General features: G+C 37.5%; 1 protein-coding gene and 1 pseudogene across 2 annotated transcripts in view; both read left to right on the plus strand.

Moving 5' to 3' along the window:
* Positions 1 to 17,210, plus strand: part of RALGAPB (Ral GTPase activating protein non-catalytic subunit beta) — an 84,792-nt gene that overhangs the window by 41,521 nt on the left and 26,061 nt on the right. Inside the window, exons 14-19 of one of the 2 annotated variants that reach the window (XM_006202548.4) lie at positions 1,666 to 1,730; positions 2,946 to 3,075; positions 4,914 to 5,035; positions 9,409 to 9,591; positions 10,863 to 11,014; positions 16,062 to 16,249. In XM_006202548.4, coding sequence (XP_006202610.2) covers positions 1,666 to 1,730; positions 2,946 to 3,075; positions 4,914 to 5,035; positions 9,409 to 9,591; positions 10,863 to 11,014; positions 16,062 to 16,249 — 840 coding nt within the window. Of the gene's footprint in view, positions 1 to 1,665; positions 1,731 to 2,945; positions 3,076 to 4,901; positions 5,036 to 9,408; positions 9,592 to 10,862; positions 11,015 to 16,061; positions 16,250 to 17,210 lie in introns of both variants that reach the window. The other variant, XM_006202547.4, reaches the window with a different exon arrangement.
* On the plus strand, positions 7,415 to 8,042 carry LOC116284342 (small ribosomal subunit protein uS3-like; annotated as a pseudogene).

The following is a 17,210-nucleotide window of genomic DNA, read 5'->3' on the forward strand; positions in this document are numbered from 1 at the left end:
TATGTGGAAATATTTGAAAGGGCGAGAGGAGAGTAGGAAAGCATCACAGTTGTCTTGGTCATTTTTGCTTAGTTTTATTTGTGTTCTTTTTCTCTTTCCCACTTGCCTTTCCTCTCTCCTTCTCTTCCCTTTTCTCCTCTTCTTCTCCCCTCCCTCTCTTTCTTTTCTGCCCTCGTTAATTCTGCCTCTTCCTCCTGCCAATTACATACACGTGACAATGTTTTGAGTTGGGTGTAATTCTGGAAGCCATGTCAGCACCCTGCCAAGAGGAAATTGAGTAGCTGTTTCTGTGCCTCCTCTCTTTTTCCTTATTGTTTCCTACTGGTTTTCCGATCATACTGATTCTGTCTTAAATGGCTCCTTATCATTATGGCCACTTTCATTATTTTAAACCCTCATCACCTCTCAACTTGATTATTGTAGCTATCTCTTACTATACTTAAATAGTTTTTTAATCAAAGCCAAGGGCATGGTCCTAAGTGCAGGTAGTCTGAGGAGAAAGAGCAAGTCTCATTGCAGAGGTTGGAACACCCTCACAGAGTAGTCAGATAACAGCAGAAGGCAGTCCTGATTGCATGTCATGTTGAGTGTCTTCCGTGTTGAGAGAGAGGAAACTGAAAGAGCAAGGAAACTTCGTAGGGGGAATTGGAAGGTGAATTGGATATTTTAGGGCAGGATTTGAATAGGCGTTAGTGAGGTTAGAATTTCATTCCAGGAGAAATGGCATGGCCAAGGAATTCGTGATGGCAGTAGTGGTTGGAGTGGTGCTCAGGAGGTATAGTATGTTAGGCAGCAAAAAGAGGGTAAATAGGGAAGAGTAAATCCTTTCATTTTGGAAAGGAGTTGAAGGGACAGAGGTTAAATCTCAATATGAGAGAGCCTCCAAGTTGTAGTTTTTTAGGTTATTCAAATAACGTATCTCTTGAAATCAGATAATTTCTACAGTTTGACAGAGTATTTAGTTATTCTTTACCCTGGTTCTGAGGAAGCTCCCTGTGTATGTATCTCTCAGGAAAGAGTCAGTTGTCACTCTTGCCATAGATTGGCAAAGCTGTGTCTGTCCTCTCTTTATACATTGTGCATAAGAGCACTCCCCTACTGGGACAAGAAGCAGTGTGCTAGGCTAACCATCTTGTTTCTGTCCTAGCCTTTTTAGGGCTATGAGTCCCTTTATAGTAAATACATACAGCTTGCCTTCAGAATATGCAGCCACTGGCAAGCCCTGAACCATTCTTAAAAAGCAGTCGATCAGAAAGATACAGCTATGATTTTGATTTTGTTATTTTGTATTGAAAAGATCAGAAACAGTTTTAAAAGTATTCCATAATATTTTTCTTAGTTTTATTACCCTTGAAATTGAGATGTTTATATCTGGTCTTTCACACCAATTAAAAAATACCTGAAAATGGTTATGTTTTTATATAAAGCAATTTGACCTTCAGATTTATTTTAGAACAGTGTCATTTTAAAATTTTGGAGGCAGATCAGAATTAGGTCATTTCTAAAGAGTATCTTTTCTGACCAACCAATGGAATTATTAGTAACTTTATGGAAATTTCAGAAATACTTAGCTAAAATCATATTCTTATTTTTGCTATTAATTGAAATATTTTAGCCACTTTAGTATTCTTTCATGTATTTAAGTGCATTTTTTTGTTGTTATAGGGGCAATGTTAAATATTGTTCAAGATTCAGCACTTTTAGAAGCCATTGGTTGCCAAATGGAGATGGTAAGCATAAACATGATTTGTCAGAGAATATCAGCTTCTGTTTTTATGTGAATATATTTCAAAATGTCTGCCCTTGTGATTTTTAAAGGCATTTGCTTGTAAGTTCAGCTCATTGATTCAGAATGATCCTTTTAAAAATATCATCTATTTTAAGATTTCTTACCTTTCAGTGCCTCATCAATTCCCTGAGAGATTCTGCATGAGAGAAATTCCAGCCAAACACTGTCTTTACTCCTGGACAGTGTCTTCTTAAAGCTCTTACTTCTTTTGCTCTGTTGGTGAACTGGCTAGAATAATCCAGAAAAAGCCCCTTCTCCATAATTCTGTATATCCCTAGTAGATCTAGTGCTGGCTGTAAACAAGTATCTTGTTTATTCTTTTCTGTCTCATCAGCTCTTTCTATCCCCTCTAGACTGAAGTTTGAAGGTCCCCCTGAAGCACTAATGCTTCTAAATCAAAAAAACATCCCAGAGACTCCCAGTGCCCACTGCTTGTCTTCAAGTTATGTGATCCCTATACCTGGAGTAGAGGTGGGGGTGGGGGGTTTAATAGAGTAAACTAGGGTGGGCTGGGTGGAAATAGGATGGCTGATCAAATAATATTAAGGAAAGTATGTTCATGTCCCACTAGGTGGCTAGTAATAATCTCCTTATGTGTATAAAATGAATTGTGTTTGTAGGGAGAAAAATGAGGGAAGTCTTATCAGATACCTTCATTAGCCCCTATACATATAGGAGTTAATCTTTATACTAATCATAGTTTTTATTATCTGTTTTATGACATAACTACATTTGAAAGTTACTGCTTCTTTGTTTATTTTTAAAATTTTATTTATTTATTTTTTAAGACTGTATTCCTGTTGTGAAGTTTTGCTTGAGAGGCACTAGGGTATTTCCTTAAGGACCCAGAGTCACTAGCTAGTGAAGCCTGGTGAAACGGAAAAGGTTCTGGGCTGGCTTTTTTAAACAGGAGCAAAAAAGACCCCAGAAAGAGCACCTCTCATTATCAGACCCTTGATACCCTGCAGTAAATGGTGTTTGTGCAGAAACACCACAGCGGTTTTAATCTTTTGTCAGTTTTTAACTGTGTATCAGTTTATGGCATTTAGTTGGCATATTCATTTTATCAACATGGCTTTTAATGATTGACTTCTATCTATACGTGTAAACTATAGATGTATCTGTCGAATAATTTGATTCATTTTTGTTTGACCAGGGTGGTGGAGAAAATAACTTGAAGAGTCATAGTCGCACTAACAGTGGTATCAGTTCAGCAAGTGGTGGAAGCACAGAGCCTACGACTCCTGATAGTGAAAGACCCGCTCAGGCTCTCCTAAGAGACTATGGTAAGCCATGTTTGTTTTCTTGATACCCAAGGTTTATAGAATAAGTTTTAATGCCCAGGTATACAAAACAAACAAGCAAAAAATTTTAAACAGGACTTTAATGTTCATGATATTTATGTGTTTAAGTATAACAGAGAGGCTATTTATCTAAAACATTAAGAAAAAGAAAACAAGTCTTTCGAGTTTAGCTATCTAGCTTTTAGCAATTAGATTTTTGGGTGGTTTCTTAGGTTTTATAAATGATTATGATGGGTGATTAGGAAACATTTCTGGATTCTGTACCAGGTTCTAGTAACACAGAGTCAAATAGGATTTAGGTTCTGCCTCAGAGTCTAATGGCAGAGTTGGCCGGTATATCAGTTAGTGCAGTGTGATAGAACTGGGTGATGGTGTATGGGGAACCCAGAAGAGACTGTCTTTGTGTTTGAAGCCTATATACCCTACTATATCTGGTTAGATTCTTCAAGTCACAAAGAATAAGAAAGAGTAAGGAAACATTTTCTAGTAGAGCATCCTATTCAGTAATGTCCTTTACCCTGGGCAAATTACTTTACGGGTTCTGTGAGTTCGTAGGTACCTTTATGTTTTTATACATAAATATTAATAGTGTATTGAATCTGTGAATATTAATCCAACTCGATTGGAATGAAATCTAGATCCTCAGATGTGAGTTTAATTTTTCAGTCATCTGGAGAGTTCATGAGTCTGGGAGTCCAGGCATGTTTCAGTGGTTTAAGTTTGCTATGAGTATCCTTGAACATGTTAGATACATGAGGTCACTATATGGATATTCAACACATTTAAATATTGTATTTATTAAAAAGTTATTTAAATTGCTATCTTATTATATTCATGGGTTTGAGTATGCTTCAGGTGAAAATTTGTTTATTTTTCATGCTACTAAGACACTTTTAAACTAAGGAAATGTTTTACATTATTATATGTGTTCTAATATAAATGTTTGAAGTGGTTATTGTTTGTTTCAGTATTTTGAACTGGTGTTAGTAAGTTCTGCTTGTAATGTCGTAAAATATTTTTTACTAAGAAATCCAGATTTGTGTTAGTGTCGCATGAATGTCTCTCTTTAATGATCATTCCTTTTTCTGTTGTCACTGCCCTCTTTCTGATAGGATCGACAGGTATAATGTCCCTAAAGCTTCCTATATAAATTCAATTTAATTTGTCCTAATTTATTAACTAAGTAGTTATTACTTTTAAATATAGAATTGGAGGCTAAATAAAAACACAGTAACTTGGTTATTTAATTTTCTTAGAAGTATTAAAGTTGTCTTAGAGAATTCAATGTTAAAATGTATTTGAAAAGGCATTGCATGTGACTTTTGATGGTTAAAGCCCTAAAAATAACTTAAAATAACAGACTCTTTATGGTAATTCCCAGCATCTGAGAAGATTCTGAAATCTGAATTCTTTCCTTTATAAAATTCCAAGGAAATAATTGATAGCCTTTTCATTGTTTTGGGGTGTTTTTTTTTTTGAGACTATAACTGTGAGTTAGTTTAGAAATTTTAAGATTTACATTGTTAAAAGAATGATATTGAAACTGCCAAATCCCAGTGGCTGTCTGTATGAAAGTACCTGAGCTGGGACATAGAAGCTGCTCTGGTCCAGTGTATGTGCTCTGTGCACTGTTGTTCAGTCAGGCTTGATGCTCAGGCCAGAGGGGCGGGGAACATAGCACTGTGTGGGTGCCCGTCATGCTCACTGTGGCTGCTGTGGTCTGTGCCTGGTGGAATGCTGTGCTTCTTGTTACTAATACTTAGTTGTTTTCCCTCCCTGTGGGATGCGGCATTGGGGTTATATCCTAGCTCTTAATACAGATTCAGCTGCTGGGCTCCTGATTCGCAGCATTCATCTCGTCACCCAAAGACTCAACTCCCAGTGGCGGCAAGACATGAGCATATCACTGGCAGCTCTAGAGCTCCTCTCTGGCCTGGCAAAGGTAAGAACAGTCCCTTTATTTTAACCCAACAGCCTTGGACTATGACTCTTTTTTTCTGTATCTCCTGACCCCTTGGTATGGGTATTACAGTGTTGGTTATATTCAAAGTGTGCAAAAATGAGCCTTCAAGTGAGACTTTACAAAATGATCTTTACTTTTTTGTTTAATTGGTTCAAAGAGAATGAATGATATTTTTACTGTTAAATTTCAGGAAACATTTCAATACTTGTGGCTATTTATTTATTTGCACATAATTTTAGAATACCTGTTGACAGTGTTTGCTTATAAGACCCTTAAATTTCAACATGACATTTTGTGCCATTATAAGATCATCTAACTTTAATGAACAAATACAGATTTGGTTAAAAAAAAAAAAAAAAAGAGAGAGAGGAAAAGAAAAGAAAAGAAAAGAAAAGCTAATCCTAAAATATATCATTTGGGACTACCTGTGACTCTTCCATCTTCCATTATCAGAGATAAGTGAAAATTGGCTATACTTTCAAATTTCTTTCATAGCTCTTATTTCAGTTTTGTGAAACCTTTGACCTGGGTGTCCATTTGCATTTCTCTAAGTATTTTCTTTTTTTATTGAAGTGAAATTCACATAACATAAAATTAACCATTTTAAAGTGAACAATTCATTACCTATTAGTACTTTCACAAAGTTGTGCAACCACAACTTCTATCTAGTTCTAAAACATTTATCACCCCAAAAAGAAACCTTATACCCCTTAAGCAGTTGCTTCCTAGTCTCCCTTTCCCCTAACCCCTAACAACCATCAGTCTGCACTCTGTCTCTATGTATTTACCTATTCTGGATATTTCATATAAATTAAATCATACAACATGTGACCTTTTGTGTATGGCTTCTTTCACTTAATGTGTTTTTGAGGTTCATTTATGTTGTAGAACTTGTCACAATGTCATCCCATTTTATGGTTGAATGATATTTCATCATATTTGTGTACCAATTTGTCCATTCCTGTGATGCACATTTGGGCTGTTTTTCCCTTTTGGCTACTGTGCATAGTGCTGCTGTGAACATGCACATACATGTGTTTGTTTGAATACCAATTTTCAATTCTTTTGGGTATCTACCTGGGAGTGGAATTGCTGGGTCATATGATAATTCTATATTTAACTTTTTGAGGAGCTGCCAAACTGTTTTCCACAGCAACTGAATCACTTTACACTTCCATCAGTGATATAGGAGGGGTCCAGTTTCTCCGCATCTTCACTAACATCTCAGAATTTTCTTATCTGTAAAATGGGCAGGATTATCTTGTATATAACACCTGATGATGTGAAGATGAAGTGAAATGAAATATGTAGAACACTTTGTAAACACAAAGGTGATATACATAATAGTGTGATATTGTCTTAGATGATTAAATTTAAACCCTCATTTTACAGATGTGGAGACAGGTGAGCAGAGACTATGACTTACTTGAGTCATGAGAAACAAAATAGGCAAGAAAACCTAGGATGTTCTCACCACCATTTAGAGCTTACCTCGGAGATTCTCAGGGGTAGATGTAATGGCCATAGTTTTGTGAGGAGCAGTTTTTTTGTTTGTTTGTTTGAGAAGTTTTTGATACAGGAGGTAAGATCAGCCATTCATGGTACATGCAGGTCCTCACTGTTTTTGAGAGCAAGGTACTATTGCCTGTGACCTTCAGTACACTCTCAGTAGTAAGGAATAATTAGTCCTAGGTGGAGAGCTCTCTAGACCTGTCTAACAAATCATAAAGGGCTTATGCTGCCAGATTTCAAGACTTGCTCTAAAGCTATGGTGATCAAAACAGTCTGGTATTAGAATAGGATTTGAGAAATAGATCAGTAGACTAGTATAGGGAGTGTAGACAGATCCACACATGTATGGACATCTGATTTTTGACAGAGGTGCAGTGATAATTCAAAGGAGAAAGGATAGTCTTTTCAACAAATGGTGCTGGAACAATCAGATATTTATATACCCCCCCCAAAAACAAGAACTTTTATACTTTGTACTGTGTACAACAATTACCTCAAACTGAATTGAGACCTAAATGTAAAACCTAAACTCTAAAACTTCCAGATGAAATCATGGGAGAAAATCTTTGTTCATTGTACAAAGATTTGGATTGTACAAAGATTTCTTAGATATTACACCACAGAAGAACGAACTATTAAATTGGACTTCATTAAAATTAAAAAGTGTCTTTAAAAAACTACACCATTCTTCAAAAAATACTGTTAAGAGAATGAGATGACAAGTCATAGATTGGAGGAAAATCTTCCCAAAGCATGCATGTGATGAAGGACTTGTATCCAGATCATATAAAATAAATTCTCAAAACTCAGTAATAGCCTTTCCTTTTGGTGGTGTGAAGCAGCAGTATGATGGTGAAAATTTCCAAGGAGAGGACGTTTGTTGTTGATGGCTTTTTGAGAACTAACTGAACGAGTTCCTCACTCAGAGGCATACTGAAGATAACTGCTCTGGAATTGAGTCCTGAATTATACCAACCAGGACAGAAATCATTACCTTGGCCTCCAGGATACAGAATGTTCTTGTTGAGAAGAGCCAGTAGATCTGGGAATTGACCAGTGTAGTTCTGAAGAAATTTGGCTTCCCTGAGGACTCTGTAGAGCTTTGTGCTGAAAAGGTGACCTCAAGAAGTCTGTGGTTCGTTGTGGAGAGTGGGGCTAAGGCCTACAAGGTTATGGATGTTAGGGAAACTCCAAGGACAGAGGGCTGACTCCATGAAGTTTGTGGATAGTGTGATGATCCACGGTGGGGATCCTGTTAACTGCTATATTGGTACTGCCTTGTGCTACGTACTACTTAGATACGCCAGGCATCAAAGTGGAGATCATGCTGTCCTGGGACCCAAGTGGTAAGACTGGTCCTAAGAAGCCCCTTTTAGACCACATGAGTATTGTGGACCTTAAAGATGAGTTATTATCCACTGTTTCCATCTTGGGACAGAAGGTTAGGAACCCAGAGCTGCCTGCCATTATCTAGCCAGTCCCCAATGCATAATAGGGTCTTCTTTGCACCTAGATCTGGAGTCTGAATTTTGCTTTGTAAATACTTTTAATACAGTCTTTTGAAAAGATAGTACAATGACAGTAAAAGCCCTCAATAATACAACAAACAACCCGATTTTAAAATGAGCAAAAGATTGAACAGAAACTTTACCAAAGATGTAAAAAATGTATTGATGGCAAAGAAGCACGTGAAAAGATGCTCAGTATCATTACTTATTAGGGAAATGCAATTAAAACCACAATGAGATACCACTCCATACCTATTGGAATGGTTAAAATGAAAAGACCAACCGTACAAAATGGTAAGGATGTAGGTGAACTAGAACTCTCAGAAACCGTTAAAGGGAATGTTAACTGGTGGAACCATTTTTAGAAAACAACTTGGCAGGTCCTTAAAAAATTAAATATACATCTATCTATCCTATGATCTAATTAGTTAACTCGTGGGAAATAAGAGAACATAATCCACACGAAGACTTGTACTTGAATGTTTATAGCAGCTTTTTTGTAATGTTTAGAAGCTGGAAATAACCGAAATGTCTAGCGGGTGAATGGATAAATTAATTGTGGTATAATCCATATAATGCTACCCAGCAATAAAAAGGAATGAACAATTGATACACACAAAAATTTGGATAAATCTCAAAATAATTGTGCCGAGTAAAAGAAGCCAGATTCCCCCCCTCCAAAATGGTACAATACTGTATGATTTTATTTATATACAATTTTAGGAAATTCAGGTTAATCTATAGTGACAGAAAGCAGATCAGCAGAAACCTCTGGAGGGGGCAGAAAGGAGTGGGAGGAAGGATTGCAAAGGTGCATGAGATTTTTGGGGGGTGATGAATATATCCACTATCTTGATTGTGGCAATAGTTCATAAGTGTATACTTATGCCAAAATTTATCAAGTTGTACGCTATAAATATGTGTAATTTACTGTATGTTAATTATATCTCTCAGCAGCTATACAGAACTTTGTAGCACGTAGAACATCACTGTGGGGTTAGGTTAAGGGGTTTGAAAAATGTGCACGTGTTCCATTGCCAGCTATTCTTGTGATCTGTGGCAGTGATGAGTAGGAGCACCCCAGGAATTAGGTTTTAGAGCATGAAGAAGTATGCTAAAATGAAATACTGTTATAGGGTTTGAAAAATGCCCTATTTTTATAGAGTATGATGACAGTACATCTGAAATATTATGTTTCTCTATATTAGTAAATTTTAAAAAGCAAGGCCTCCTGTGGTGTGTCACATTTCCAGAAAGGCTGGGCCTCAGTGTAGAGACTTGAAATAGGTACAGTGATTCCTGGCTAACTGTTCTCCATACGGATATGCTCAGGTGAAGGTGATGGTTGACTCAGGAGACCGGAAGCGAGCCATCAGTTCTGTGTGCAGCTACATTGTGTACCAGTGTAGTCGGCCAGCTCCTCTCCACTCCCGGGATCTGCACTCCATGATAGTGGCAGCTTTTCAGTGTCTCTGTGTCTGGCTGACAGAGCACCCTGATATGCTTGATGAAAAGGTTAGTTTATTACATCTTAAAAGACAGTAAATAGAAAAAAATATATATGTTGGGAAAATGTCTTTTAAAAGAGAATATGTAAATTTAAGTACAACATTGCATGCTTTAAACTGAACACACTTGTTATTGCCTCAGTAGAACACTTGTCCTGTTGAACACAACCCAAAAACTGTCATTGTGCTTGTACAGTTGACCCTTTAATAACATGGGTTTGAACTGTGTGGGTCCACTTATATGCAAATTTTTCAAATAGTAAATACTACATGATTAAATGATTTCATGGTTGGTGTACCCGAGAATGTGGAACTGTGCATAAGGAGGAACCACATATTTGAAGGGCCAACTATAATTTACACATGAATTTTTGACTGTATTGAGTTGGCACCCCAAACCCCCATGTTATTCAAAGGTCAACTCTGGTTGGTTGCAAATTAACCCATAGAGAAGTTCTTTGGAAAGATAAGTCTTTGAGTAATTTATCTGTGTACCATTAAGAATGTTCTTTCTTGAAAGGATGGTAGCCTTGAGATGGCTGGTAGGTACTTTGGTTACCCATCCTCAAACCAAGAAGGGCAGTTAATAGCCAGGCTGCAGGCCTAGAGCACTGCTTGTTCATAAAGATTGTTTGTATCTAAAAATTTTTTTCACACACATTTCTTTCTTTTCGAATAGACACATACCTAGGTTGCTTTACCTACCATTGTTCCATGTAACACTTTTTTTATGGGAAGGCAGGAAGTGATAAAGAATTCACAGTATAAATAAAAGAAGGGATATTAGGCTTATTGGATATTATAGAGAGCTTTATATAGTCTTACAAAATAATACTGTTGATTAAATCTTAGTCATTTTCATTTTGACTTCTAAAGTTATGATACCAGAAATTGCTTTAAAAATGTCAACTGATGAACTTCCCTTTGGATAATCTAACGTGTTTTAAACCATACAGGTTTAACTGGATTATGTTGCATCTCTTTCACTTGGCTTTCACAATTTACAATCTATTGTAATTTTACCAGAACTATGACTGATAAAATCAAATTGAATTTATCATTATTCATTATCTAAATCTCTGAACATTCAAATTTAGTTCTTTAAAGAAAAATTGAGGGGTAAGTTTATTATATTATTATGAAATTAATATATACCTATTAAAGAAAATGAGAAAGAAACTAGAGCCCCACCACCAAACCACAATCACTATTGACATTTCCTTGTCTTCTCATAAGACAGGTATATTACGAAAACTGATCTGCCTTCCCTGCTTCTAGGACTGTCTTAAGGAAGTACTGGAGATTGTGGAACTGGGTATTTCAGGAAGCAAGTCCAAGAACAGTGAGCAAGAGGTCAAGTACAAAGGAGATAAGGAGCCAAACCCTGCATCTATGAGGGTGAAGGATGCTGCTGAAGCCACCCTAACATGGTATGAAAGTGACCGCACAGGGATTGTGCTTAGGGATTGGATGGTCTTAGATGTGATGTACGTTGTTTCATCTCCTCCTCAATTGTTCAGCATTAAGTGACATACCCCATTTAGGATACTTTTTTCTCCAGAAATAAAATGGAAAAGAAAATGTCTTGTTTTTTGGACCAAAGGAAATCAGTAACTTGGGGCTGAGCATTTGGGTCCTTGTTTTTCTATGCTAGTTGGCAGTAATTTAGGTCATATCATGTTAGAACTGGAAAGGATCTTCGTCATCGTTACCTACCCCTTCACTTGGATGACTGAGTCCAGAGTCAGAATATGTCTGTGGTGACACCATTTGGTCTTCTACTTTCCAGCTCAGTGGTTTGTATTCTCTGCTACACTATTTATATTACATATTATAGGTTCATTCAGCCAAGATTTATGAACTCCCTCTTATGACTGGCAATGGGATTGTAAAGATAAATCAGATTCAGTTACCACCCTCAAAGAGCTTCTTTTCCAATAGGGAAAATAAGATATGGACACAAATATCTATATTGTTAGGTGGAAAATAACTGCTCCAAGAGAAAAGGTACAAATAAAATGCTGGGGTGTTGGAAGGAGGAAATGAATACTTACAGATAAGGGGAAATCAAAGTAAGGTTCCTAAGGAAAATGATATCGGCCTGACTCTTAGAGAGCAAGGTAAAGTTTGAGCTATAAGTCAGATTACAGAGTGGGTAGGGCAGCAAGAGAAGACTCCTGATTCATGCATTTTGGCAGTGAAGGGACAGAGACAGGGTGGTACCTTGAAAGAGAAGTGGAGAGAGTTGAGAGAGTTTGTGTTTGGCTGAGAAGTGAGCAGAGCAGAAAGAGGGAAGGAAGGCAGTTGAGGTATATTTATCAAATGAAAAGAAGAGGTAGGTGGAGAAGATTCGATGGAATCAGTACAGACGGAAAGATGGGGCTTACGAAAAGGTGAATGTGGATGAGGACCTAGAACAACATAAAAGCAGGAAGGAGGAATGTCAGGTCAGTCTGGGTTGGCTCATCTTGATCTTCTTAGTAAAGTGGTAGGTGAGACAGCTTGTAGAAGGTTTGTATGTAAATCAGCCCTTACCAAGGACCTTATGCCACAATGTTGTATAAGTTCAGTGACCTATTGATGACTTGGGGTGAGCACAATAAACTTGGATTTATTTCTGTTCCTCATAGACTTAGGTCATTCAGTAAAATTTTAGCAGTGTGCTTGCTTTTAGTTTAGTCCTGTTTACTATGCTAATACTGGGCTTTCAGTGACTTTGTGGAGGTTTGGCTAATAGCTGGAAAAATAAAAAATGTGGTTGAGTACTAGAAATTTAATACAAGTCCAGAGAGAAGACCATACGTGGGCTGGAGTGGATTTAAAAGCATCATAAAAGAACTGAGATTTGATGTGTACCTTGAAGAGTAAGAAGGATGTGGAGAAAGGGAGAAGGACATTTCTCACTGGGACTCTGCATTATACAAAAATAAGTTAGCTCCAGCCTGGCCTGGATGAAACATTCCATTGAGAGGATGACTGGCAGTGAGGATTGGATATAAACTCAGAATGAGTAGAAAGCTCTGGGGGGCTTCCCCCTAACCTAGCCAGTAGGTGTCTAGATGGTTTATCTGTCTCATCTCTGCTGGTAGCTCAACAAATGGTACCTGCAGGGTCAAGTCTCAGTGAAGGCCCTGAGAGTCATCATGAAATGTATCCAAAACCAATTTTCTCTGTTCCCTCACAGTTACAGCTTCATGTCAGTAGCATTGCTGTTTTCTAGTTATGCAAACACAGAACTTTGACTCTTTTTCTGATTTATCTCTGCTTTATTTATTATTCCCCTTTTGAAGCAAGTGATAGTCCAATAGACTTTACTTTTGGAAGTATTTCCTCCATTCCCTCTAACCCCAGATAGCATCCTGGTCCTGGCCTTTCTCACTTCTTGCCTGATTTCCCTGTTTTCAGTCTCTTACCCTTTTCATTCTGCATTCTGTTGCTGAACTCATTGTCCGTAGGTACTGTTCTTATTCTGCTGCTTGAGTGATTGAAAACTGAATAGATCTTTGCTTACTCTGTTTATGGTGTGAAATTTTTAGTCTGGTTTTCAAGGCCCTTCTTGTTCTGTCCCCACTCAAACTGTCTAATCTTTCCCAGCACATCCCTTCTGCCACAACTGGCAGGCCACTTGTGGCTGTGAAGTACACATGCTCATACCTGTCTGTATACTTCCCCTGGATTTCGTGACTTCCCTCTTGTTATCTTGGCCACATCTTCTGCTGTTCGGTGCTCACATCACATCTGGCTACTTCCGTGAGACCTTCTTCGGTTAATCTGCTCTTTTTCTGTTTTTCTATGTTCATTCAGTCTGACCCTGCCATGCAGCATGGAATTCTATACTGTCATGATCGCACCAGGTTATATTTGATACATGCTAGTGTTGTCTTCTCAACCTAGGTAAAAGCCGTAATACCCTCTTCACACCCCTCACAGTCTGAGCACACAGTAGATGATGGTGGAATGCAGATTGGCTGGTTTTTCCCCTTGTACTATATACATTAGGACTCTTGGAAGTCATTTCAGCAGCCCCTCTCTTTAAGTCACTTTTTTAAAGACTTATTTACCGAGATATTTAGCTCTAATTTTGGGATACTTTAACCCCCAAGGTTGCCCATTTCATTTAATTGTTAAAATCTTGATGTTTCCATTGACCTGAAATCTCTCTCACTTTAACTCCTACCCATTAGTTCTCATTCAAACTTTTGATGATGAAATCCTTTTTTTCCCAAGGAGTAGTGATGTCTGAAGACAGTCTTGTGTAATTTCTGATTCTTTTCTGCCAGTACCTTCAGCTGTTTTTCGTATGCCAGGGATTTAAAGTACCTTTATCATCCTGATCATTTTCCTTTCAATGGTGTAGGTTTGACTATGCACCTCTTTAAAGGTTGTTTAATGAATATAATATATTAGATATGGTCTGATGACCTTTCAACTCTGTAGAATATTATCTTTTCGTTAAAATGTACTTGGAGACTGTATTGAGTATTTAAGAACCTAGTGATTTGCGCTAAATCAACTAAAATCTTTGAGGCTTTTTTTTTTAACACACTTACCTTTTGTCTTTTTCATACTGTACTTACTTATTTGGAGGTATTTAGATGTAATGTACAGAATTTTATGTTTAAACCTGAAATTTCTTCATGTAAGATTTACCTCATTATTTTTAGTCTTTTAAGATTCTTTTGGATCCCATCTCTTACTCTAATACATTAATTCTGCAGCTTAACTGCAGATTTAATGAGCCTGCCCTGTGTGTCTTAATCAAAGACACTGATAAAAATATTGAACAGAGAAAGGCAAAGCATATGATAAGATATTTCCCTCCAGGTTCACAGGGATTTTTAAAAATCTTGTCTACAAGTTTATTATGATATACTGTCAAATACTTGTATGCGTTGATCTCAGAGATATTTCTATGCCTTTCCAGTCTAGTCATTGTCAAGAAGAGACAATGTGGTTAGACTGGTGTAGCTTGATCTTAGTGACCTGCTCCCTTGCCAGCACCCTCTTTGATAATGTCTTAAAATCTTGCATGGGACATAAGCTCACTTGGTCTGTATGCTTTGTGATAACCATCTCTGTCCCATGTTAGAAAACCCACATTTTCCCATTACTGGTCTTCTGGTTTTCCACAAGTCCTTAGGCTGGAACTCATCATGAAATTCTCCTGGTCCTTGAACTTCTTAGATAGTCCTCTTCCTAGGAGCAGAGAAAATGGAAGGAAAATACCTGTTGAGCAGTGTTGCCTTCTATTATCAGAGAGATTTGGGTTCAGGCATTAGAATGAAAGAGAAAGGGAGACGCCACAGGAACTGAGGATTGCGATGATGAAAGTCGTGTTGGGGAATACTAGTTTTCCAAATGAGTTGCATGTGAAGGGTCAGGTGATAGTAGGACAAGGTAAAATCTTTTTGTTTTCTTAACAAGATACTTTCCCTGTTTCAGTTTCTTAATTATAAGATGGGAATAATAGTGGTACCTATCTCATAGGGTTGTTATAACTAAATAAAATAATAAGTGCTTATTAGACTCAGTTCTTGGCACATGGTAAGTGGTATGTGTAAGTTATTATTATTCATTGAAAGTATGCAGAAATCTCTGGATATAAACATTTCTGAATGTTAAGGCTTGATCAGTTGATTTCCAATTTAACAAAGCATTTTTTCTTACATATTCTCATTTAATAATTACAATAGTTCTGCAAGATACAACTACTAGTACATCAAGTTCCTTATCTGTAAAATGAGGATATCTATTCTTGGCCATTTAATGAGAAGGCAGACCCTGGTTTCTGATTCCTGATGATCACTTATCTCTTCTGAGCCTGAGTTTCCTCATCTGAAAAATTGAGGGGATTTGGCTGATCTTTGAGTCCTTTTCTAGGTTAGACTGCTTTAGCTAGCATAATCCTGAAACATGGAGCACACAGATTTTTAAAATGTATCTTTAGGAGCTTCATGATTTAGAAATATGATTAGTTAAGTTCCCTGGGTAGCAAACTTTGAGAGAGAAATCTGCTTGCAAGAAGTTTATTGGAAAATGCTGTCAGGATCAACCCTTATAGGGGAATGAGTGAAGTGGGATTGAGCAGAGGGAAGAACTAAACTGATGCATTGCAACAAAGAGCTCTGGAGTTGGGCTGGCCCTTCAGAATTCTCTCATGTTGAGTTTGAGACCTGGGACTTTACACTCCTGGAAGCTGTGTATCTTGTGTGAGGTGGTTCTCAATGGCCTCTCTAAGACGCCGATGAAAGCTATGGCCACCATCTTCCTGCTTCTAGGGGAATGGATCTTTCAGTCTTGGAGAGGGAAACCTGGACAGCACACCATGGTATCTACCAGAGAGTAAATCTGACCTTCAAAGAGGAAGCATGGCCTTGGTCAGTTAAAATTCAGAAGAACAGAAGAACAGATTGATGCATGAGGTAAACTGAACATTTTGCTTTGGGAACTAACTGTTATCTTTTGCATTCTCCATAGTATTATGCAGTTGCTTGGCGCATTTCCTTCACCCAGTGGTCCTGCCTCTCCTTGTAGCCTGGTGAATGAGACTACTTTGATTAAATACTCCAGACTGCCAACCATAAACAAGCATAGTTTCCGATACTTTGTCTTGGATAACAGTGTCATCCTGGCGATGCTGGAGCAACCTCTTGGAAATGAACAGAGTAAGTTTCGGCACTTTGGGTTCCTCCGCTGCTAAATTAGCTTGTTCGTTAGTACTAGCAAGCTGTTTTCAGAATCAGGGAAGGAAAGACTGCAAAATTCTAAGTAATTTTGCATTTGTCAAAAAGGCTTCTAGCTGTCAAATAATAGCAACTGAAAAATAGAGGGTCAGAAAATGGAATATACATATTAAATAGAATCTGTTAGAGGCTCTTTATGTGCATCTGAAATATCAGAAAAGAACTCCATAGTTTTATAAAAAGTTTGTTTTGGTGGGATATTTTCTGTTGCTTACTATGTCTGAAAATCATTACTCTTCTTTTCTTCTTGATAGTAGTTGGAATCAGCCAGTATATAAAGGAAGCTTAAAACTTCTGTTAAAAACTTTTACGCCAATATTGTATTCTAGATGATGTTCTTAGATAGACCCTTATTACTGGGAAGGTGAAGGAAAGTGAAGTTTATAGAATTTCTGGACATACAAGGACCTAGGGAATTACCTAGTGTACAGTTCCCTCATTTACAGGTGAAGAAACGGGTTCAGGAGGATATGTGACTTGTCCAGGGTTATTTGAGAACTACATGGTATGACTAGGACTAGAATCCAAATTTTCTGAACCTCATACTGTCTCTTTCTGTTATCATTGCCCCACAGTGATAGAATTTTCTCAGTGATTAAAGATTTGCCTTCTTATTTTGCACAAGTGAAAAGGGTCTTAGAGTCCCATGCAAATTCTGTTGAGTATGGGTAGGATCTCATAAATCCATAAAATAAAATGAAACGTTCCCAGTAGTTCAGAGATGAATGAATATCATCCCAGGTTTCCATTATGTTGCAGTAAGATACAGTGACTTTAATATGGAATAGATGGGGCCTTTAATCATTGCCTAACTCCAGAAGCACTGGTCCCAGGTCTTTCCTGCAGACACCTCATCCTTCTCTACCTTAGACCTGGAGGCTGC

Source organism: Vicugna pacos, chromosome 19 (genome assembly GCF_048564905.1).
Source record: "Vicugna pacos chromosome 19, VicPac4, whole genome shotgun sequence".
Lineage (NCBI taxonomy): Eukaryota > Metazoa > Chordata > Mammalia > Artiodactyla > Camelidae > Vicugna > Vicugna pacos.